This window comes from Lepidochelys olivacea, assembly GCF_965140295.1.
Source record: "Lepidochelys olivacea isolate rLepOli2 genome assembly, chromosome: 7".
NCBI classification, from domain to species: domain Eukaryota; kingdom Metazoa; phylum Chordata; order Testudines; family Cheloniidae; genus Lepidochelys; species Lepidochelys olivacea.
Window position 1 is genome coordinate 15,503,206 of NC_140417.1, and position 25,810 is coordinate 15,529,015.

A 25,810-nucleotide genomic window follows, 5' to 3' on the forward strand; every position below is an offset into this window, starting at 1 on the left:
AGAAGAAAAAAGAAGTCACTTAAGTGCATATTACAGCTTGTCTCTATGTCTACATAAGTAAGGGCTGGTTAGACTAATATCCCAGAGCATTTCAATTGCTGATGATGTTTGCTACTGACTGACAAAGATCACAGTCAAGCACCAGGCTGATGGGGAAAAGTTGGAAAAGCCTATTGGATGGAAGAGATGAAACTCAAGGAGAAATTCTGACAGTTATTTGCAAAAAACCAGGAGTACTTGTGGCACCTTAGAGACTAACACATTTATTAGAGCGTAAGCTTTCATGGGCTACAGCCCACTTCATCGGATGCATTGAATGGAACATATAGTAAGAAGATATATATATACATACAGAGAAGGTGGAATTTGCCATACAAACTGTAAGAGGCTAATTAATTAAGATGAGCTATTATCAGCAGGAGAAAAAACACTTTTGTAGTGATAATCAAGATGGCCCATTTAGACAGTTGACAAGAAGGTGTGAGGATACTTAACTGAAGGAAATAGATTCAGTATGTGTAATACACAAAAACAGACTCCAAGGAGAAACTGCTGAGCTTGAATTAATATGCAAACTGGACACTATTAACTTGGGTTTGAATGGAGATTGGGAGTGGCTGGGTCATTACACATATTGAATCTATTTCCACATGTTAAGTATCCTCCCACCTTCTTGTCAACTGTCTAAGTGGGCCATCTTGATTATTAATACAAAAGATTTTTTCTCCTGCTGATAATAGCACATCTTAATGAATTAGCCTCTTACAGTCTGTAAGAGGCTAATTAAGATAGATAGATAGATATAATCTTCTTACTATACGTTCCATTCAATGCATCCGATGAAGTGAGCTGTAGCTCATGAAAGCTTATGCTCAAATAAATTTGTTAGTCTCTAAGGTGCCACAAGTACTCCTTTGCTTTTTGCGGATACAGAATAACATGGCTGCTACGCTGAAACCTCTAATAAATTTGTTATTCTCTAAGGTGCCACAAGTACTCCTGTTTTTTTTTGTTTTTTTGTTTTTTTTTACAGATACAGACTAACACGGCTGCTACTCTGAAACCTGACAGTTATTTGAACACTTGGTTACCCTTAATCCCACTCCACCTCCCGCCCCCATCTTTGTATATTTTGTTGAAGTTCTTCAGGACAGGGAACTAATAAATTGACTCTGTTACAAATGCAGCAAGAGGTACACCGGGAATAATTACCTACCTCAGATGTACTGAAAATGAAGGACAGTTTGTAAACTACTCTGAAGATTAAAAGCACGGTTATTTATGCAGTGCCACAGGAGGCTATGATGCTTTAGTCAGCAATACAGTGCTTACAGATACAAGCTTAATGGGGTTCTTGCAACAAATTTTTGGTGGCCTCAGAGTGCAGCCACCAAACTCTTGCTGGTGATCACTCTGACAATTTTTCCTAAAATACTTAATTAACTTTAGGGAAAAAATAATAAATATGCACATATACACGTCCAAATCATTGTAATTTATTTATACAGGGTTTTTTTTGCAGACTCAATAATAAAAACAATGTACAGTTGTCTCTGTTCTTTACAGGACCTAAACAGAATAGAAACACAAATAAGGTGCTTTTCACATTCTTGTCTTTTTTTCTGGTTGTTTGTTGCTTTTGCTTTTTTTGATTGCCCCCCTCCCTTTTTTTAAGACTTGCTAGCTACTAAGTCTGTTATGAAAAGTGATATTAACAAACATACAAATGTCACTTTTCACAGCAGACTTACCCAGTCCCAGCAAGTCTGGGCACAAATTAAGTCCTGGATGGGGAGGTGGGTACGGAAGCAGAAGGGGCCGGGGCGATGGGGCACTGGGGGAGGCAGCAGTGGTCGAAAACCGGATGCCTGGCAACCCTAATTAATATTAACTTACTGAGAACTGTAATACATTTACTTTAGATGAAATACCGTAAACAGTAGTTGCACAAGCTTAAAGTACATATACATTAATATATTTAATGCAAGTCCATTTCAGAATGGTTCAGTGTATATTCAGTTCAGTGTATATTCCAATATACTTTTTCTTGCACTTTTCAGTTGTTTCCAGTATAGATGGCGTTTACGCTATTCTGTAGATTTTTAGTCAAAAAATGAAAATCTGAAAAGATTAGTAACTAATAGATCTCTCCCTCTATTCCCCTTTTAAAAAAATCTGTATTCCATGCATTTGAAGAATTGAAAATTCTGATCATGTGTGAAGAACTTTATAGGTCAAATTTAGAATTGCATCCTGCCTCTCTCCCGTGCTGCCCCCCCCCCCAATTTCCAACATAAGACTGAAACATACTTAATAAGGCACAGATTAGATTCTAGTGTAGCACTTCATGGTTTGGACAATGAAACAGCGATAAGATCAGACAAATATTTCTCAGTTTAACCCAATCAATGTAGCTGTACAACATAATATTTGACAGTAAGAGTTTTGCACTAGCCTTTTCTCATTGCACAAGATTTGTCGTCAAGGCATTCTATTATTCTACTTTTTCTCTTTGTATCGAATAAAACTGATTTAATGGGGCAAAGGGTCTTGATACATAAGGAGGATCTGGAAGTGAAAGGTACTGACATCTGTCTAGAAAAATCCTATTGACCATGACTGAATGACATCCTGAGGAAAAAAAGCAACTGGACTGAAGACCATCTTATGTTCTGGCATTCCTGCTGGTAGTCTTTTTAGGGATACCTATACTCTGATATAATCTATATTGCATCTTATATTGCTGTCACAAACATTTTCATTTAAAACAAAACCACTGGGATAGATGGTTCAGCTGCCTCTCAGAAGTTCTTGGGAAGCAATGATTTTGCGCTGACTGTTTCCTCTCTTGCTGGCCTGATTTCAGAATAGGCTGCAATTATGTGGAAGTTCCCCTTTAGGAAAGTAAGAGGAGGAACTGTTATTTCAAATCTTTCTGATATGAGGGAGGCAGCACAGGATTATCCAGCGTGACCTACCCTCTCAGACTCTCTTTAATGTGGCCCCTCTGCTGGGACTGAAGCACATTGGTAAGGTACTGTCAAAAGCTTGCACTGCTAATTCTGTACCTGTTCTGTGCATAACAGGTTTGAATCTTCAGTGGTGGCAGTCAGGAATGGTTCACAAGCACTAAACAGTCAATGGAGACGATGCAAGGATTGACACACATACACACAGTCCCAAGTCAGTGGTTTTCAGTGTAGATAACTTTTGTGTTATACTGCAGATTTTTTAGTCCAAAAATGAAAATCTGAAAAGATTAGTAATTTATATATCTGTTTTGTGTGAGCACTGTCTCAACAACATACGCAGGCTTACCACACTTACAGTCCAACAAAAGGGATCAAATTCATCCCAGGTGTAATTCGCTCCACTAGCATCAAGGATAAATTTGGCCTAGAGTTTTTAATGGAAGGGCCACCAGAAATTATTCAGAAAGGATTAAATGAACTTCATTACGGTTAAACTTTAGTCCCTCACCTTGGACTACCGATTTAAAAAGATAAACTTCCACTCCAGTTCGTATTTTCAGTTAGCAGAGAGTAAGAAACTTGCAGCAATTAGCATAACACAAATTTGAATAAGTTGGAGAGATTTCATTTCAGCACCTTTCAGATTTCCAGCACGCAGTATTAAATAATATGAAGTATGTTTTACTTCAGTTTAACAAACTGTAGGTACTGAAAATTTTTTAGCTTTCCCTCTTCCACTACACCATTTATTGGACTTTGCATTTTGCTCCCTTTTGGAGAATAAATTCACTGAAAGCATGATTAAAGCTGCAAAACTATGATGTTAACTTGGGACAGGCAAAAGGAGTTATTTGTAAAAACGTAGGTCAACACAAAAACTAGGGGTCTTTATCTACCTCTTCCTATCCAGTAGAACACTCCTCACTTTTTGGAAACATTAACTCTCAAGTGACAAATATTCTAGAAGCATCTGCAGAAAGCAGAGGTAACTGGTTGTGTTTATATACAGACACTTTAACAATGGAATAGGATCTCTCCACCTCTCTCCTTATAATGCTCAAATAGTGAGAGCATTTCAAACATTAATGAAGTGTGCCTTAATATTGAAAACTGAGAAGTCCACATTCATGAATTGCAATATGCTTAGAACAGTTAATATTTTGCATTTACCTTTGGAGATGCTAATGATTTTCCTACATACACTAATTAAAAATGTGATTAAACTGGCAGGTGTTTAAAAATGACATTATGGGATTCCTTTGTGCATCATCTTCCTTCCAGATCAAGTGTGCTTGTTTATGACATTTATAAGAGTTGCCCCTTTTTGATCCAAGTGGCTAGTCAAATTTTGGGGCCCTGAGGACATTTCAGTTAGGAGGAGAAATTGGCAATACTCATATTTCTTTGATGCAATCTTGTTTATTTACAAGGAATGTCTGAAGTCCTAGTCTCTGAACACAGAAGGAATCAAATAGCAGGAAATTTCTTCTTTTGCTCACAGAGCCAACAACAGCCTTTTCAGCTTGCACCCTCTCCCCAGGTGTCTTCCAGGTCATACACAGTCCTTCCAGCTGCTCCTTTGAGCTGTCTGTATCCCTCTGGTCCTCTGTGTTCTGTCTTCCCTCCTCTCCCTCTGTCCCTCCCACACACCCACTCCCCACTCCTCTTTGCCTAAAACAATATTCAACAAAACTTCTCGGGCAGGTTCAGATACTCCTTGTGTCCTAGGTGGGGGCTTATCCTTACAGTTATTTCAACTGCAAGGTGCATTCATGCCTATCAATCTCAATGATGTTTTAAACTCAGCCTGTAAAAAAGATTTCACCCAGCTCACAACAAAGATGTATTTTCCCCCCTGCACTGCCAGCCCTGCAAACGCAAACTGTTTTTTATTTCAGGCTCAACACCCCTTCCAGGAATGTAGGTTCCACAACTGGCATTTAGTTTGATCTAATGCGTGAGCCAAAAATAGAACCCAGTTCACACCACCATATAGCCTTGCAGTAAAAAGGATGAGAGTACTAAAAATATATCCAAGAAGTTTCATTTTCCCCCAAGAGACATGCCTACAATGAGAATCCTTTGATTCCCTGCAAAATGTCATGCAGAACAAGTTCTGTTGTACCTAGCAGCATGAGCTGTAGCTCATGAAAGCTTATGCTCAAATTAATTTCTTAGTCTCTAAGGTGCCACAAGTACTCCTTTTCTTTTTGTGAATACAGACTAACACGGCTGCTACTGTGAAACCATGCAGTAACTCGTGAGTTAGAGGGAAAGATTTTCATTGGTACAACCAGCAAGCCATCTAAAGGCTGCATAGCACTGTAGGACCCTGTATTGATGTACATAGCTCATGGAAGTACACACAGAGTCATTCATTTACACTCTCACAATTTCACAGGTGCAAATGGATTTTGCATGACTGACTTCTGAGTAGCTGGCTTATAAAGCTCATGATGTTAGAAAAAGAATCAGAATTGGAAGGGACCTTGAGAGGTCATCTAATCCAGTCCACTCCACTCAAGGCAGGACTAAGTATTATCTAGACTCAGAGCATCCCTGACAGGTGTTTGTCCAACCTGCTCTTAAAAATCCCCAATGATGGAGACTTCACAACCTCCCTAGGCAATTTATTCCAGTGCTTAGGAAGTTTTTCCTAATGTCCAACCTAAACCTCCCTTGCTGCAACTTAAGCCCATTGCTTCTTGTCCTATCCTCAGAGGTTAAGGAGAACAATTTTTCTCTCTTCCTCCTTGTAACAAGCTTTTATTTACTTGAAAACTGTTATCACGTCCCCTCTCAGTCTTCTCCAGATTAAGCAAACCCAGTTTTTTCAATCTTCCTTCATAGGTCATGTTTTCTAGACCTTTAATCATTTTTGTTCCTCTTCTCTAGACTTTCTCCAATTTGTCCACATCTTTCCTGAAATGTGGCATCTACAACTGGACACAATACTCCAGTTGAGGCCTAATCAGCGCGGAGGAGAGCAGAAGAATTACTTCTCGTGTCTTGCTTACAATACTCCTGCTAATACATACCAGAATGATGTTCGCTTTTTTTGCAACAGAGTTACACTGTTGACTCATATTTAGCTTGTGATCCACTATAACCCCCAGATCCCTTTCCGCAGTACTCCTTTTCCTAGGCACTCATTTCCCACTTTGTATGTGTGCAATTGATTGTTCCTTCCTAACTGGAGTACTTTGCATTGGTCCTTACTGAATTTCATCCTATTTACTTCAGACCATTGCTCCACTTTGTCCAGATCATTTTGAATTTTAATCCTATCCTCCAAAGCACTTGCAACCCCTCCCAGCTTGGTATCATCCGCAAACTTTATAAGTGTACTCTCTATGCCATTATCTAAACCACTGATGAAGATATTGAACAGAACTGGACCCAGAACTGATCCCTTCGGGACCCCTCTTGTTATGTCCTTCCAGCATGACTGTGAACCTCTGATAACTACTCTGAGAACGATTTTCCAACCAGTTTTTTCCAATCAGATAATTTATCAGATCGCTCCATTTTTCTGTGAATGTTACATTTTGACAAAGTGAATTTGTACAGAGAGATTTTGCTATGTCAGACAAGTTTTAGCACTTCCCAGAGGAACCACTGCACAATCATTCATCTGCAAATAGCCATTCTGAGGATAAAACCATCCCTACAGATTCCAGGGCACTTTTTTTTTTTTTTTTGGTAAGATGTTTACTGTAATGTTAGTTTACCAACATTTCCCCACTCTTCTGCTGCTGTGCTGTAGGCTGTGTACCACTTACTACTCTTACACCTCAGAGGTGGCTGCAGTCCCTTGGTACTGTATACAAGTCATTCAGGATCCTTTAGGATGAAGGATAAATTTACTTGCCTATGAAGTCTGTAGAGGAGTTGTCATTCTGATAAGAATTTCTCATCAGAAAAACTCTCTCCCCTCTCCCCCGAAAGCAGATCTGGGTCAACCAAAACATTTAGCTAATTTACATCAAATTTGCTGAATTTTTAATAAAAAAAAGACTCAAAAAATCTGAAAAAAACCAAACCATTTGAGTTTTTGATTTGAAATGTCAGTTTTGAAATTTACTTACATTTTATTAAAATTAAAATACCCTAAAAATATATCAAACAAAACATTCTGATATTTCAGAACAGCCAGAGAACTGGAAAAGAAGTCAGTTATTCACACAGCTCTAATTCTGATATACTTGCAAAACAATCTCTGCTATACAAAATAATTTGTGGTGTTCTATCATCTAAGGAAAGTAAGTAATTTAAGCCTCCAACTTCCATTTTAATTTCTTTGGGACTTGGGCACCTAACTGCCTTGTAGTATATTGAAAACTGTATTAAAATTATAAACCATCACTTTAAATTCTCAGAGTCTTTCCTGGTCCTTCTTTCAGGCCAGGTGCTCAGTGAGAAAACATGTGATCTGGATTTTCAGTCAGTCAGTCAGCAGAGCCAGTCTAGAATAAGGTGGGGGTGAGTTATGCTTCTCTACTGTATGGAGCAGCCTGTTTTCCCTCTGTGTTTTGGTTTGTGTGTGTTAAAGTTCTGGGGTTTAAGAAATAAGTAGTGTCCTGCTACATACTGAAGTGTCCATGTAGACCCTGCAGCCACATGCTAGAAGTTCTGTAGTGCATTTTGATCGACCACACTCTGAAATGGGAGTAGATCAAAGCATAGCAAAAAACTTTTACTGTGTGGCTATGCCTAAACTTGCAGAGTTTTTGCGCTGTCAGTTTCAACGGTGATAGTGAACCGGTGAAAGAAAAGCGCTGGTTTGTGTACTCACTTACTTCCACAGGCATCAGAGTGTGTTTACATTTGCAGCACTTCCATCACCGATGAGTGCAGCGCACTGAGGGCAGCTACTCCACAGTGCAGCTCTCCATTTTGACGACAGGTCTTGTGGGAAGGGGCGGAGTGATCACGGGACATCCTGGGTCCCTGCACAGCCTCCTCTCCCCAAACACTAATCAGCTCCAGTAGCTCAGCATTGCTCCAAGCAGGGGATTATTTTCTCCATGGAGCAGGCATTGTCACCTGACCAGATCACAGAATCATAGAATATCAGGGTTGGAAGGGACCTCAGGAGGTCATCTAGTCCAACCCCCTGCTCAAAGCAGGACCGATCCCCAATTAAATCATTCCAGCCAGGGCTTTGTCAAGCCTGACCTTAAAAACTTCTAAGGAAGGAGATTCCACCACCTCCCTAGGTAACGCATTCCAGCGTTTCACCACCCTCCTAGTGAAAAGGTTTTTCCTAATATCCAACCTAAATCTCCCCCACTGCAACTTGAGACCATTACTCCTTGTCCTGTCATCTGCTACCACTGAGAACAGTCTAGATCCATCCTCTTTGGAACCCCCTTTCAGGTAGTTGAAAGCATCTATCAAATCCCCCCTCATTCTTCTCTTCTGTAGACTAAACAATCCCAGTTCCCTCAGCCTCTCCTCATAAGTCATGTGTTCCAGTCCCCTAATCATTTTTGTTGCCCTCCGCTGGACTGTCCAATTTTTCCACATCCTTCTTGTAGTGTGGGGCCCAAAACTGGACACAGTACTCCAGATGAGGCCTCACCAATGTTGAATAGAGGGGAACGATCACGTCCCTCGATCTGTTGGCAGTGCCCCTACTTATACATCCCAAAATGCCATTGGCCTTTTTGGCAACAAGGGCACACTGTTGACTCCTATCCAGCTTCTCGTCCACTGTAACCCCTAGGTCCTTTTCTGCAGAACTGCTGCCTAGCCATTCGGTCCCTAGTCTGTAGCGGTGCATTGGATTCTTCCGTCCTAAGTGCAGGACTCTGCATTTGTCCTTGTTGAACCTCATCAGATTTCTTTTGGCCCAATCCTCCAATTTGTCCAGGCCCCTCTGTGTCCTATCCCTACCCTCCAGCGTATCTACCACTCCTCCCAGTTTAGTGTCGTCTGCAAACTTGCTGAGGGTGCAATCCACACCATCCTCCAGATCATTTATGAAGATATTGAACACAACCGGCCCCAGGACCGACCCTTGGGGCACTCCGCTTGATACTGGCTGCCAACTAGACATGGAGCCATTGATCACTACCCATTAAGCCCAACAATCTAGCCAACTTTCTACCCACCTTATAGTGCATTCATCCAGCCCATACTTCTTTAACTTGCTGGCAAGAATACTGTGGGAGACAGTGTCAAAAACTTTGCTAAAGTCAAGGAACAACACGTCCACTGCTTTCCCTTCATCCACAGAACCAGTTATCTCGTCATAGAAGGCAATTAGATTAGTCAGGCATGACTTGCCCCTTGGTGAATCCATGCTGACTGTTCCTTCACTTTCCTCTCCTCTAAGTGCTTCAGAATTGATTCCTTGAGGACCTGCTCCATAATTTTTCCGGGGACTGAGGTGAGGCTGACTGGCTTGTAGTTCCCTGGATCCTCCTCCTTCCGTTTTTTAAAAATGGGCACTACATTAGCCTTTTTCCAGTCGTCCGGGACTTTCCTGGATGATAAGTGAGCACTTGCCAAGAAAACAGGAAGGGGAATTTCAAAGTTCCTGGGGCTTTGCAGGAAGGAGGGGTGGATGTCTATTTAGGTGACCGCTCTGCCCGCAACTCCGCTGTAGACACTGTGGGATATCCTGTGGAGGCTAAAAGCTGTGTAAACAGGAAGAACGTGTCTTCACTTGCTCATCACCACAAAAGCATCACCAGTAAGAGCTGTACACCTCTCGTGGAGGTGGTTTTCTTTGTGCGGTGAGACTTCTGAGTTTCACTGCAAAAAGTCATTGGCAAGTGTAGACGCTCCCATGGTTTCTGCACAAAAAAGGGAAACTCCTTGGGAAATTCCAGCCTAAAGGGGTTTGTCTGTGCCATTCACAACATTATGGGCCCATCAGTTATCTGACATTACGAACACCTTCTTCAGATGTTGCATTGCCGTAAAACAATCACTAGTTCTGAATTGAAATTTGATGTCTCTCTGCCTATGAAGGAAAGTCACAAGAACAAGGAATGGGGACAGGCTGCTTTCTAGATGGGTAAATATATTTTACTACTTTGTAGTGGCTTATATTCCAGGATAATAGGCCAAGTAGTGGATTCCTTTGTATAACCAAATTCAGTGCAGTCAAGTTTTGCCCATTCAGTGTGGAGACACTTCACTGGTGTTTACCTCCATTAACTGTTAAGTGCCTCCACCTAAGGAAAAATTCAAGCTATAGTTCTTGATATAGGTACAAACAATGAACCCAGAGAACGGTTTTTGCCCTGAGCAAAAATACTGTGTACGGTAACTGCCACGCATGCTGCAGAGGGCTCTGTGCAACTCATGATATTACAAGAAGCAGCATCCTACTACATTTTACAAGACTATCTGCTTTGAAAATAAAGTGGTTAGCAAGGTTCTCGCTCGCTCTCACACACACACACACACACACACACACACACACACACACACTCCCCCATCCCCGCCCACACCCTTTGCCAACTCTAAAGGGAGCAGAGGAATCAATTTAAATGGTTTTTAAAAGGCATCTAATAAAGAATTCTTTGTACTATACGATTTTTTGGTCTTAATACACAGCCTACTTTTAACACCTAAAAAAAGACTTGAATCTTTAAAAGCCTTTAAAATGGGTCACATTATTCATCAGTAAAGAAGATTCTATTCCAGTGTTAATTTAATCAAAGCTGCTAATTAACGTGTGACATTGATTTCACCCAAGAAGGAAATCAGTGCAGAAAATGTGACCTTACATTCTCACAGGAAATTTAATCTAATTATGAGGATGATTTACCAGCTGCAGGCTTTGAGAAGGAAAGGAATGGAATGGGTTTGTTTTTAATCTGAACAAATACACAAAGAGGGACATGTTTTTAGTGTAATGTGAACAGAGTTTGGGCCACAGCTGTGGTTCATGCCAGAAGCTGGGAGTTAAATCAATAAGACTTGAAGGGCTATTGTAAGATGGTAGTAATCAAACTCTTCAGAAATAATTTCAAGTCTCTCACTGCTATCCAAGCTGAAAGCTCCATTTCTTACCAGTTTCTCTTCAACAAGCCATCACCCAACACATTCCTGTTGGGTAAAAGCTCTTTCTCAAACTGAAAGTCACACTTGTCACGGATGGTGTACCGTGTATTCTTACAAGTAACAATGAAGATTACTAAAAATGAAAGTAGCAGAGGATGTATTTACACATCAGTTTTACTCTCTGCAGTTGGTAGCAGGTGGGGTGCAGTCAGTTTCACTATTTCCCTCTCTAGTCAGTTAACAAGAGAGAAAATGACTAATTGAAAAGACCCTTAGCAAGAAAGTCTTTTCTGCTGTTTAAGAAAAAAAGAAAGAAAGAAATCCCTAAAGTTTCAGGACATGCTGCTAAAAGGAGGGCTCTATCAGAAAGTGATTTTTTTCATTAGTCTATTTTAAAATATTCAGTTTGATGGCTCCCCTTTCACTCAGATAAGCCCTGGCATTACACCTTGTGGCTATTTATGAAGGGAGCAACATAAATATAATGGTGTTATACAGGGTTGCAACTAGATTTCCGTATGTTTGACATCTTAGTCCTACACTTTGATATACCCTTTTTTCCATATAAGTTTCCTCGCAGGCTGAATAATTTTTCCTGGAAGTATGAAGCAGGTTGGTCAAGCAGTAACTGAGTTATAGGTGATGAAAGTGTAATATGCAAGATACTTCTTACAGTGCACACTTTGGAGAAAGACTAAAAAGTGGTTTGGCTTTAGAAGTTTGAACTCTTCGGCTCAATCCTTCACAACTAGCAGTGTATGGAGTAGCAACACTGGTCTAAGATGGACACAGTGAAAATATTAATAAAACAGCTGGAAATCAATCTATTTTATAGATTAAGAAAATATTTACAAGAAGGTTCAATAAATGCAGCTGCAGAATTCCAGAATAGGGTTAATCCAGTTTCAAAACTCCATAAAACCTTATAAAAAGAAAAGGAGTACTTGTGGCACCTTAGAGACTAACCAATTTATTTGAGCATGAGCTTTCGTGAGCTACAGCTCACTTCATTGGATGCAAACCTTATATTTGACATAGAGAGAGAAAGAGACTAGTTATTGCCTCTTGTTAAATTCTCTCTGCAAAGAGATGCAACATCACTGGACTGAATGTTTACATGAGATTGAGTAACATTTCAAAAAGGCTTTCACGTGGAATCCATTAATCCCTCACCACAGCATTAGTGAAATGTTAGTCTTTGGGAGGAAAGAACAAACAATGAGTCCCATCATCTCAGACTAACAGCCCTCCCAAACTCTCTGAAGCTCTCTGTTTCTCCATTTGTCATATTCTTGCTTCCAATCCGCTCAAAGCTTTTCTAGTTTTACTATTAGTAAGAAAATTAACACTTTATTAGCCTAAGCCCCTATTGGGACCATCTGCTTCCTCCCCTGTTCCTCTGAGGCTTGTCCACTAAAGCGCTTCCCCTTTTCTTCCGTGTGTGGGGAGCCTATGTAACACAAGGAAAGTTTTTTTGCACCCATTCATCTCAGCAAGCACTGAGTCATTTCAGGATACTGACGTAAGCATAAGCTCTACCAGCATTCTTGCAGCTAACATGGTTTACTGGTGAGGCAGTGTGGTAGGACTGCAGGTGTACACACTTGCAAAAAGGAGTTATGCTCCAGCTTCCCTCACATTGGCCTGGCTCAGCTGGCACCACTCTTACCTCTGAACTTGGTGAGTTCAGCTTCTAAACTAGGATTTAGACTTGAACAAGTGGAAAGCTAGTACAGCCCTAGGGAAAGGGCTTGTGGGGAGGGAAGATGGAGGTGCTACACTGCCATAAGGATGTCATCCTGACTAACTCCGGTCTCTGACAACTGTCCAGAAGCAATCTGAAGACTATATTGCAATTTACAAAATGAGTGAAGGATAATCCTATTTGATGGTTCCAATATTTCCTCTCTCTAATCTTGCATTCTAATCCACAACACTGTGTGCAAGCTACTGAAGAGTCTCCGTAGCAGTCACTTTCACAAACTCAGTAGTACCTGACATTTTTATATTTACCTACACAGTTCCTGCATCACCAGGATCTAACTAACAACTGTGCCTTGAGATGATTGACATATGAAAGGTGCAGTACAAAGCTATTCCTACCCCTTATTTTGCTGAATTTGGGCATAACTTCCCCATCAACACAGAGGCAGAAGGATGTTTAAAAACCAGGGATAATTTAGTTCTTGACTGTGAAATATGCCTATTCACTGTATAGCAGTATAGCTATAACATAGCAAGGCACAGTTGTGTGTGTTCCTTCCTTACACTAATTCCAATTTAAAACGCAGTTTAAGTAATACTATCCTGAACCAATTTAATCTGGAATTGTGGAGCACATGTTTTCAGATTAGGTAGTGTTTTGGTTTTTTTTAATTTTCCTATTTCACCAGTATTTAGTTGATTTAATGCTTACAGCTCCCAAAATGCAAGAAAAATACATGGTAGAGAACTACATGCAAGAAAATTACAGAAGGAACATGAGCATTGGCTACATTCTGCAATTCTGGAAACATGATTATTAAAAAGAAAGGAACATCAGTTCTCTTCTCCAATACTGAAGTTTTTACCTTACAGCAAAAAAGGCAACACACTGAATTCTGGAGAATGTTATTTTGCATATTTCCATGACTACTTGCTAATTTTAGCAATGACTAGAGTAATTCTGTGATCAAATGTCATCAGATATTGCTTAAATTACCGTGCTTTATAAAATAAATGGTTTTAACATAGGCACATTTACCTTTTTATAAAATGGAAATTCCAAAAAGTCCATGTTCTCTCAAAAGTCTTAAGAAATAAGATGTGCATTGTCAAAAGCCTTTGCACTTATAAGTACATCTGCTTAACTTGTAGAAGGTTCCTAAACATTAAACATCTCCTAAACATTAGAAAAGAACAGAGAACAACTCCAATAATCCTCTTCTAATTGACTCCTGGGCACAAAAAGGTTTTATTTTAAGATCTGTTCTAAAAAGGAAGGTTTTGGTCAGAAAAAAAAATTATGGAAGCCCCCAAGATCTCTAGTAATATTTGCTATAATAAAAAGATAATCAACCCCCTCTCCCCCGTGCACACAAACCCCTCAAAAAAACACTGAATGCTATGTGTTGACTTCAAGAGTGCATACTGAAAATGGTTGTGAACTGCGAGGAAAACTCTACATACAAAAATGCAAGAACCATAAATGACACCATCCTCTGGAAGAGAAGATAGGTTTCGGTTCCTCCAGTGATAACAATCATTAAGGTCTGGAATGGAATGGTACAGGACATAGTACAATGGGGTCTCCAGAGTACTCAGGAGAGCACACATGATATGTGGGAAGTACCGGCAGTTGAGGACTTTACCAAATACTGTCCTGTAAATGATGGAACAGTGAAGTAACCTTTACGGACTCACACTGCAATAACTTTGCAAGCCTGGATCTGACAATGTTTGCAAAAAGTAAATTCTCTTTTTGCAAGCTCTCATGTCAAGCCAGAGTAAAATGGTACCATACAATATTGGTTTGGTTAACTTTGTAAGAGGCTGTTTGTTGTACTGAATAATGTGGAGCGTCTACAACCAAGTTCGCATCACGTCAAACCTAGACATTCATAGAATCATAGAATCATAGAATATCAGGGTTGGAAGGGACCCCAGAAGGTCATCTAGTCCAACCCCCTGCTCAAAGCAGGACCAATTCCCAGTTAAATCATCCCAGCCAGGGCTTTGTCAAGCCTGACCTTAAAAACCTCTAAGGAAGGAGATTCTACCACCTCCCTAGGTAACGCATTCCAGTGTTTCACCACCCTCTTAGTGAAAAAGTTTTTCCTAATATCCAATCTAAACCTCCCCCACTGCAACTTGAGACCATTACTCCTCGTTCTGTCATCTGCTACCATTGAGAACAGTCTAGAGCCATCCTCTTTGGAACCCCCTTTCAGGTAGTTGAAAGCAGCTATCAAATCCCCCCTCATTCTTCTCTTCTGCAGCCTAAACAATCCCAGCTCCCTCAGCCTCTCCTCATAACTCATGTGTTCCAGTCCCCTAATCATTTTTGTTGCCCTTCGCTGGACTCTCTCCAATTTATCCACATCCTTCTTGAAGTGTGGGGCCCAAAACTGGACACAGTACTCCAGATGAGGCCTCACCAATGTCGAATAGAGGGGAACGATCACGTCCCTCGATCTGCTCGCTATGCCCCTACTTATACATCCCAAAATGCCATTGGCCTTCTTGGCAACAAGGGCACACTGCTGACTCATATCCAGCTTCTCGTCCACTGTCACCCCTAGGTCCTTTTCTGCAGAACTGCTGCCTAGCCATTCGGTCCCTAGTCTGTAGCTGTGCATTGGGTTCTTCCGTCCTAAGTGCAGGACCCTGCACTTATCCTTATTGAACCGCATCAGATTCCTTTTGGCCCAATCTTCCAATTGGTCTAGGTCCTTCTGTATCCTATCCCTCCCCTCCAGCGTATCTACCACTCCTCCCAGTTTAGTATCATCCGCAAATTTGCTGAGAGTGCAATCCACACCATCCTCCAGATCATTTATGAAGATATTGAATAAAACCGGCCCCAGGACCGACCCTTGGGGCACTCCACTTGATACCGGCTGCCAACTAGACATGGAGCCATTGATCACTACCCGTTGAGCCCGACAATTTAGCCAGCTTTCTACCCACCTTATAGTGCATTCATCCAGCCCATACTTCCTTAACTTGCTGACAAGAATACTATGGGAGACCGTGTCAAAAGCTTTGCTAAAGTCAAGAAACAATACATCCACTGCTTTCCCTTCATCCACAGAACCAGTAATCTCATCATAAAAGGCAATTAGATTAGTCAGGCATGACCTTCCCTTGGTGAATCCATGCTGGCTGTTCCTGATCACTTTCCTCTCATGCAAGTGCTTCAGGATTGATTCTAGAAGTGGCATCAACTAGACCAGTAGGTGGAGATCAAGGACAAAATTGGCTACTGTCTCCTATGGAGATGGGACAGCTAAATTCTGAGATCATGTCTCTAGATGTGGAAAACTGGTACTTTATCACCTCTGGTAATATGGGAACCTGACTTTGCTTCATTGAGATATTTACATATCCTTTCAAGGGTACTACCATGATAATTATCTGAGCAATTAAAAAATGTAACCATATAATGTTTTTGCAGTATTTTTGAACTATTTCTGTGTACCAAGTATCAGGTTCCTATTATATATTAATAGCCTAATATATTTATTTCAGCTTAGTCTCATTAGATAATCACAAATAAATGTAGACAAAAATAGAAAGCAGTAATTACTAACAACAACCTGATAGCTAAACCAGTGAGGTTTGCTGTGGGTCTTTTAGCTTTACCTTATGGCACATATAGGATCCACCTTTCTTCACTCGGTCAGTCCCTGATGAGGGCCCTTTCTGTGGATGGAAGGACACCAGTTACTTTTCTTCTGAAAAAGAGCAACAGCCAATTACAGGGTAAAGGTACAAAGTGGTAAGAGCAGGAAAATGGAAGAGGAATGACCACCAGCATTCAAAACAAACAAACTGCAGCTGTTTCTGAAACCAGAGAAGCTTGAAATAATTGCATTGCAGGAGACTGGAAGCCAGGACAGAGTAATTGTTCTGATTTCACCACTGTAATAAGTACTTAAAATTCTAATCATTGTTCTACCTGTCAAGAGGGCAGTGTGCTATCTTGTTTCTTTAAAGAAGCTCATAATATACTGTAACAAGCAGAATGACAAGTGTGAAGAGTAATGATGTTGAAGAAAGATATGAAAAAAGCTCCGTTGTTGCAGAATTCCCATAAGAGACAAGATCATAATCTTCACCTGTCATTTACACTGTACTGCCTCTCTCCCCATCCACATGTCGCATGGAAGCAGCTGAAGAGTTCAGTGCTTTCTGTGAGGCCCAGTGTGGCCCTTGTGTAACTGTATGGGCCTGCAATTAAAGGCATGTTTTGTGTGCACACATTTTAGGAAGGGCAGGCCCACAATGTCTTCTCATGCAGACTTTAATTTCACAATCCCTTATGAATTCCACCCCCACAAGTAAGAAGGGTTGCCCAGCCATTAGAACAGGGGGCTGTAAGTCAGGAAACCAGAGTTCTACTAATGGCTTGACTACATTCTCAATATGGGAATCTGGGCACATCTGTGCTTGTCTCCCTTAGCTGTGAAATGGTTACCATACTGCTCGCCTGCTTTTGTAAGTATTAACTAGCTAGTGCATGGGAAGCACTTTGAAAACCTGGAAGAAAGGCATTACAAGATACAAGCTACTGCTGCGTTTTATATTTGTCTACACCACTAATTTATACACAGGCTACTTCCAAAGGGAAAATTTCCCAGAAGAGTCCAAGTAAAAGTTGCTCTCTCTCCTTCACATGAAACTCCACCTCTAGGCAGGAAGAGCTTTACTATCTCAAACTGGCAAGATATGCAAGAGAATATGTCTTGCTTACAAAAGCTATAAATATTATCTTAAATAATATGTTATGGATTGTTTTGCTGGCATACTGAGCCTAAAATCAGTATCAAAATGAAAAACTTTTACTTGGCCAGGGTAAATGCACTGACATAGACAGGTATTCAGATTCCTGTACCTACTGAACAATCATATATTCTGCAAATTACTTGAAATAGTTCAGTCAAGTGTCTCAGTGCAAGTCTCACAGATAACTCCAAGTAAATGAGGAATTCCTTATGCGGCAGCAAAGAATTTTAAAGTTGGCATGATGTATAAAACAAGGTTCTGTATTTCTAAAGAGAAAAAAAAACAGCGATATACTTAAAAAATGATATTTGTAAAATATCAGGTTTCAGAGTAACAGCCGTGTTAGTCTGTATTCGCAAAAAGAAAAGGAGGACTTGTGGCACCTTAGAGACTAACCAATTTATTTGAGCATGAGCTTTCGTGAGCTACAGCTCACTTCATCGGATGCATGCCGTGGAAACTGCAGCAGACTTTATATACACAGAGAATATGAAAAAATACCTCCTCCCACCCCACTGCCCTGCTGGTAATAGCTTATCTAAAGTGATCATCAGGTGGGCCATTTCCAGCACAAATCCAGGTTTTCTCACCCTCCACCCCCCCACACAAATTCACTCTCCTGCTGGTGATAGCCCATCCAAAGTGACAACTCTTTACACAATGTGCATGATAATAAAGTTGGGCCATTTCCTGCACAAATCCAGGTTCTCTCACCCCCTCACCCCCCTCCCAAAAACCACACACACAAACTCACTCTCCTGCTGGTAATAGCTCATCCAAAGTGACCATTCTCCCTACAATGTGCATAATTAAGGTGGGCCATTTCCAGCACAAATCCAGGTTTTCTCACATCCCCCCACCCCCATACACACACAAACTCACTCTCCTGCTGGTAATAGCTCATCCAAACTGACCACTCTCCAAGTTTAAATCCAAGTTAAACCAGAACATCGGGGGGGGGAGGGGTAGGAAAAAACAAGAGGAAATAGGCAACCTTGCATAATGACTTAGCCACTCCCAGTCTCTATTTAAGCCTAAATTAATAGTATCCAATTTGCAAATGAATTCCAATTCAGCAGTTTCTCGCTGGAGTCTGGATTTGAAGTTTTTTTGTTTTAAGATAGCGACCTTCATGTCTGTGATTGCGTGACCAGAGAGATTGAAGTGTTCTCCGACTGGTTTATGAACGTTACAATTCTTGACATCTGATTTGTGTCCATTTATTCTTTTACGTAGAGACTGTCCAGTTTGACCAATGTACATGGCAGAGTCGCCTGTTTTTTTAATCTATGCCGCCTGGTTTTTAAATGGGGAGAAGGGGGACAAAGACCATACAGTAAATTCACCGTAATTCAGTTACTCATTTTTATCCTTACAACTACAGAGGTGGGGTGGGGATTACTGCAGGTTTTTTTTCACTCTAGTAACTAAAGAGGTGATATACAAGCATCTTTCCAAATCTCTTTCCAAACTATTCTACAAGCAATGCCACAGTATAAAATCCAAATTCATCTGTTTCCTGGATTTGGCTTTATTACCAAATAAGCTACAACAATCAGCTCAAACCTTCTCCCCAGACTTGGCTGCTCTTAGGGTTGCTCTGTCAGGACTCCTCCGCACACACCCTAGCTTTTCCCTTACCTGTGAGCCATTCCCACCTCCCTTATAACCACCCACCTGCCTCAATCCATCAGTAGCACTCAACCTTTCCGTGCAGGAACACCACCTGCCAATAAGATGGGGAGTTTAAGGAAAAGACTTCCAGCTTTCTCCACAGCAATTACAGAAATGATTCCCCTCTCTAGTACGGATACAAGAAGTGTAGAGAGCCATATTAGTCTTCATAACACACTTGAAAGGAGGCCCACATACCCTGTGTCTTCAGGAGTTTACACTTTCCTGCAGCTTTTAAACAGTCTGCATCTTGTGCAAAATGCTCACCCCAGGAAATCAGTCCTCAGAACTATAGAACAGGTGTAAGAAGGATAACTCAGTCTCTGGCCTATTGAGTCCTAGACATCTCTGTTGAGGTGGTCAACAAGGACATCATTTTGTTTGTAGTGAGAAGCGGACATCCCTTCCCCATGGACTGTGCCTTGACAATTCAAGTAGATACCTAGAAGAGAGAGGATTGTGCAAAGTGGCCAAACCTCAGGAAAGCTACTTCACTGAAGAATTTGTTCTCTTCAAAAATCCATTGCCAAAATGATGTGGCCTGTGTGACATAATGAAACCACCTCAAGGAGCGGCAGTAGCTATGCCATGAGAGAAGCTATGCACATTACCATTTACACCAGTGAAACTTATGTCACTCAGAGGTGTGTTGTTTTCATACCCCGAGTGACATAAGTTTTGCCGACGTAAGTGATAGTGTAGACATGGCCTTAAAGTATCAGCACTTAACCATTTCAGTGCTGATCACTGTAGAAGAACCATCCAGCTGGTGTGCATATCTCACAATTCCAGCTTATTTCCAGGAGTCACCACCATCCCCTACCTAGCTGCCAAAACTCCCAGCTTCTCCACCACTCCTCAAGAGACTTAGGAAGCATAAACATCTCCATGGCATGTTGAAAAGAAAGAGTGGAAATACCCTAAAATAAATTTAATATAATAAGTATACACTACTGAAACTACTGTGCTGAAAGTTTTATTTTTATCACTGTTTAATAATCTCCATTTTAGAAGTTTACCTGAAGTTGCCACAGTTTCCAAACTACTTGATTAGGGCACAATTTAACCACGGGTAAAGGAGATTACAAGGCATCAGATGTAGCTATGGATCCAATGAGTCAAAACAGACCACAGTGGTGTCCATTACTTAATAAATGGGTGAGGTGGATCCCACTGACAAAAAGGGAACACAGTTGTGCTTCCTCCACTCTTCCCCCACTACAGTTCTTGGAAAGGTCTTTCTTTGAGGGAGAAAGAATACAATCTAGGAGATTACTTGGTACCACAGGTACTCTTACAGCATTACAGTACAACACTTAATTGCGCTCCAAAACAGGCAAATATGTACTGCAGGTGAAAAATTATTAGTTCATCCTCTGTATATACTGCATGATTTGTGCTCGTCTTGAAAATTACTTAATTCTCCATATCCAAGGTCTGGGGAAATGTACTCCGTGACAGACAGACAATGTCCTGTAATATACTGAACAAACCTCATGGAATTCAGCTAAACTTTACTGAGTTAACCCTAATTCAATAATATTTAAGTTAACACCTTTGGGGTACATTGTATTAAAAATGCAACTGTGTATGTATTATTGGGGAACTGCATGTACCTTCTCTACTAGAGAGGGGGATGCTAATGAACTTCCTCAGTTATCAGCCTTTGAGCCCCCACCCTCCCCAGGAAATATGCATATACTAGTTCAAACTGGATTCTCCAGAGATCCACAGACAGGAGGAAAGACTTTTGGATAAAAAACCTAAATTTAGGCTGACTCAGGGCCTTCCTTCTTCCTGATCCAGAAAACAGACAGAACTCCTGGTCAACAGGGGACCCCAATTCTTAGGGAAGGACTGGAAGGACTTAGTCCACTGAGGCCTCATAAGACTGGGTGCTTTTTCTGAGCTGAAGCTCTGGTGAACTTGTAACCACAAAGAAATACCTAGGGTGGGATGTTGAAAGACCACTCTTGCCAGAACCTATGAAGAGTTGGGATGGACTCTGGTAAGCTTATTAACGTGTGTAGGTTCTTTCATTGTTTTTAATAGGTTTTCTCTGCAGTGTTTGTACCTTAAAAATAAAGTAGACTTGCATAGGAAACTGTGTGGTAACGTATCTGTAGTGATCATTCTGTTATCAATCTCAGAGGAGAAAGCAATCAGGTCTGTTTAGGCAGACTGTCTTCTGGGAAATATATAGTGAAGGCAGGGAGCTGTATAGCCCAGAAACACCCAGGTCAGATGGAGAGAGATGCAGGTCTCCAGTCCACCCAGAAGAGGCAACAGTTGGGGAACTGAAAACCTGAGAGTGGGTACCCTTGCTGAACAACTGGGGGAAATATAGGTGCAGTTGCTCTGAACCATGACAGACCCCATAAAATCTTTGACGCAAATATGTTGCGTGTCTCACTGTAAAGATAAGCCATCAAAAGCACAAATGATGCGTAAACAGAAAATTCATCTCATTTCAGGAGAAGCCAGCATGGAGCACAAACAGAAAGCGGAACATTTGCCTATAAAAACAAGATCTGTGTGAAAACAAAAAACAGAAACCCATAGCAGGATTCCCCACTCAAAGCAATAAGAAGTGAGCACAGAGTTCAGAGCAGCAGCCCTCCAGCTACCAGCTCAGAAGGAATCCAGTTAAAAACAGAAAGAGCATGCTAATCTGGGATTAAAAGAAGTGTTTGTCCATCTACGTGATTGTTGTATGCCTCAGTAATTACAGTAACTCCTGTTACTGATGTGCAGATACAATTACCATTTTCTTTGGTTTAAGTCAGTCTATTACAAAATTCCAGTGCCAGACAAAACTAAACCTTAGAGGGCTATTTGTTACAAAGCATGAATTATACTGAAAATCCCAGCCTCTGAAATAGTATTAGAACATAGAAATGCTTTATCGGACCACTTGAGCTGTAACAATGCCTCCCAACGTGATTCTCTCTTTAGAGATCTATCACATTACAGCACATCATCCTCTTAATGTATCCTTTCAAATCACTGAAGATAAAGTTATTTTATAACAACTGAGAGAGCTCTCTGGGACACAGAAAATGAGAGAAACGAGCTGGAGTTACACCCACAGTTTATTGGGCAATTATACTTGTTTTAACTTTGCTTCTCTTCCTCAAGGTTTGCTGCTGATATTTCCCTCGTATCTTGCATTGCAGCTCAGTGCATCAATAAGAGCACCACGCAGAAATGAAAGGGAGACCTTAGGAATTTCAGTCAGCCACATCCAAATACACATGCAAAAATAACCGTGCATGCAAGTGGCCAACTACAAGTCTGATGGGCCCCATTGTTAGCTTTGAGTGCGGTCACTGTAAGCTGTACAAATGCACACTTTACCCATGCCTGCATCTGAGTTCTGTTTTTTAAACAGCACTCAGATCTCCTGAACTAAGTGAAGTGGGTGCAGGATGCTCTGAAAGAGATACTAGATGAACAGAAAAATGACACTCTTATTCCAGAATAAGAATGTCCCCACATGACATAACTATACTAGTATAATTCTGCCATGAAGTAAATATCTCCATGAAGACCACCTGTTTTCATTCAGACACTAATACTCTGGGTTGGAAATGAACCCTTGCAGAAGTTTGATGCAAAGTTGTGTGGCAGACTAAGCCTTGAGCTGGAAGCCAAGAACCAAGAGACCTGATCCCCCAGCTCTCCCACTTATGTAATCTATGGCCTTAGCAAGTCACTTCATCTCTCTATACCTCAGATTCACCATGTGTAAGACACTACAGCTCTTGTCACAAGGCTTTAGGAAGGCTTATTGTTTGTATGGCACTGAAGTGTCATGCATACATAGGCTACAGTAACTATGACAACCTGCATTCAGAGGACAGAAACAAGTTCACAGATCTCAGCACACGGATTCAATCCCACTCAATGTCATTTAATCTACCCTGCACCATCTCTCCTACCCAGCAGCACCTACTACATATCCCCCACCCCCAATTTTCAAGCCTTCATCCCACAATTTGTACTAAGAAAACGCTGTAAAACTGCTTGAAAGAATCCAAAATCCTAATTCTCACAGACGCTTTTCTAGAATATGAACTCCTATCATAGATATCCATTTCATGAGCATATCCCATGTGAAAGGCTAAGGCATAAGGTTATTAGACTACCAAGCCTCTGTGTTGGAGACACGGATGGATATTTTTCTCTCTCAAACACACCACAATATCTGCCCTAAGGCAGCCTGAAATCAGAGGCATTTTCTTTTTCTTTTGCAGGTTGCACTTGACTTTGACTTTGCAGTCAAGTATTTCATAAAGCTTCCTGATGCAACGTGTGGTTAAAGAACTTGGACAGGATCTCTTGTAAAATGCAGTATAATAAGGGAAACCTTTCTGCAACAAGTTAGATTTAAAAATTTTATTAAAGCTGAATTTTAAAAAAGTATATAATACATAGGTTGGGAAAAGAGGGTTTGTACATCTGGGTATAGTGCTTAGGTTATCCACAAATAAAAAGTTAGCTCTTAAAAGTCATATGATACATAGAATACATAATCAGCAATAACCCAAATTTAGGTAAATAGATTTAACAATACAGTTTAGATATTAGAATCCGAATACTCAGGTACATCACTCATGAAAAGTTGTTCGGAGATTTGATTGTGGAAAGCAAAATATATCAGTGAGTGGAGATTCTCAATTACTGAAGGACAATTAGGTAGGTTGTCCATTTAGAAAATACAATCCATAGTTACACCTAAAAGGGATGGATCTTGTTTGTAAAATAAAACCTTAGTGTATTACACAAATTATGCCCTGGAAACTATTAACACCAGAAGACAAACAAGAAGGTTGTCAAGTACCAAGGCTCACATTTAACAGCATAAACGATGGTGCTTAGTACAGAAGTTCCCTTAATTGGTTTATCAAGAGTGTAGAATAGCACCTTTCAAAAGTCAGTTTCATTTCTTATCATGAATTAATACAAAGCTCACTCATGACAAGTATCATCATTGGCTACTGCATACATCAGTTCTATTCACAATCTCTCTGGCAGGAACCCTTTAAACTGTCGAGTCACGTCCTCCTTCTGTGGTCACCCTTTTTCATTAATCCTCTTCCTTGTTTTGCAGACAGTTGCAGCAGAGAGGGAAATGTCACTGCTACAGAGTTAGCTGCACCTCTGTCCCCTGTGTACACCCCCTTAGGTCTGATGTCTTGTGCCTTTATCTATCCCTGGGTATAATTTCGCAATTTTCCCACTCTTAAACCGGGCCCTCGGCTACAGTACCCTGTGTATCAATTGTTCCTATCTTGCAATTCCAAATGAGTTCTGGCACCTGTGGGTCTTCCCTTTGGGAGGTTGACCAGTGGTCTATAGTAATCAAACTACCTTCTTAAAACAAAAGTAATTATTTTATCAGTAGAAACAAAGCTTTTAAAGAGTTTTTAATAGTCCACATCCATGTCTCTTACCTGATGGTAACCTAGCCAGGCCTAACTTCTTCAGACATCCTCAGCAGGTCCATGTTTCAGTCTAGTTCCCCTGTACTACGACTGCTTGAGAGAGAGAGAGAGAGAGAGAGAGAGAGAGAGAGAGAGAGAGAGAGAGAGAGAGACTGACCCTTTTAAGTCCCACTATAGATCTTTTGTTCTTCTGTGTTCCCACGCTTCAACACTTGTGGTCCAAATTAATTCTGTAGCCTCAACTGGAGATCAAGACAGAGTCCTGGAGCCAACTATTCTGGGATTGTCCCTTAGCAATTCTCAAGTGCTTGTTGAGAGGTGGCTTATCTTCATTCTTTTCCTTCCTGCCTGTTTTTCCAGACAGGCTCCTATCAAACTAAATCAATACAGTCACACAGAAAACATCCCAATAACCAGGCAACATACAGTACTAATAAATTACTGAGCCACCACGCCATCTTTGTCTAAGCATTGGCTGACTGGGGCATATTAAAACAACTTTGATTACTCTGCAGAACTCTAACACAGTCCCACAGTAAAGTGCAACCTCTAAGTGTCTAAAAGTCATCCAGGAAGCCAAGCCTCAAACATCAAATGCTTCACCAGGATGGTGCATACACCTAAGAGTGTTGTTATATAGTAAAGCAAGGCTATTACTTTGGCTAGAAGGCTCCACCTAATTTCAGATAACTTGTATTAAAAAGTGTAAGAGCACAAAAAGCCAATATTTTCTCATGCTTTTATTCTCCTTAATAGATGGAGAAAACCAGCTTGTTATGGGTTTTCTCTCACCCATAACAACAGCCTGGAGCTGATCAGCTGTGCCCTCACCCTGTAGTTACAGAGAGAACCGTGACTGCAGGTCACATCTGATTCATGTGGGCACCTCTATATCCTATTCCTTTCATTCCACTATCAGGCATTAGATATTGCACACTTATCCCAGGAGCAGCAGCAGCAACCACTGAGTGGAGCATGTGGTCTAAAAACAACTTATCAAAAGGGCAAGTCCAAGCCACATCCATAAACTAAAGAGCGATGGTTGTCAAGACTTTCATCCAAGATTCAACCTAGAGATGATTAAACTATCATAACCACACTTTACTCAGATTGGGTATTTTGTTTTAATACACAACTTGCAGAAAGCATATTAAGGGCTGGTTTCAGATCACAAACTGCTCATTTGTACAGTTTATGTGACGAATTAAA

The 25,810-nt window shown here is 40.8% G+C and overlaps 1 protein-coding gene across 2 annotated transcripts in view; it reads right to left on the minus strand.

Moving 5' to 3' along the window:
- The window catches only part of SUMF1 (sulfatase modifying factor 1), an 83,182-nt gene that overhangs the window by 2,450 nt on the left and 54,922 nt on the right, over window positions 1–25,810 (minus strand). The window contains exon 8 of one of the 2 annotated variants that reach the window (XM_084635128.1): window positions 16,338–16,397. The exons of the other annotated variant lie outside the window; for it this stretch is intronic. Within the exon in view, the coding sequence (XP_084491254.1) occupies window positions 16,338–16,397 (60 nt within the window). The remainder of the gene's footprint in view (window positions 1–16,337; window positions 16,398–25,810) is intronic. 2 annotated transcript variants of the gene reach the window in all.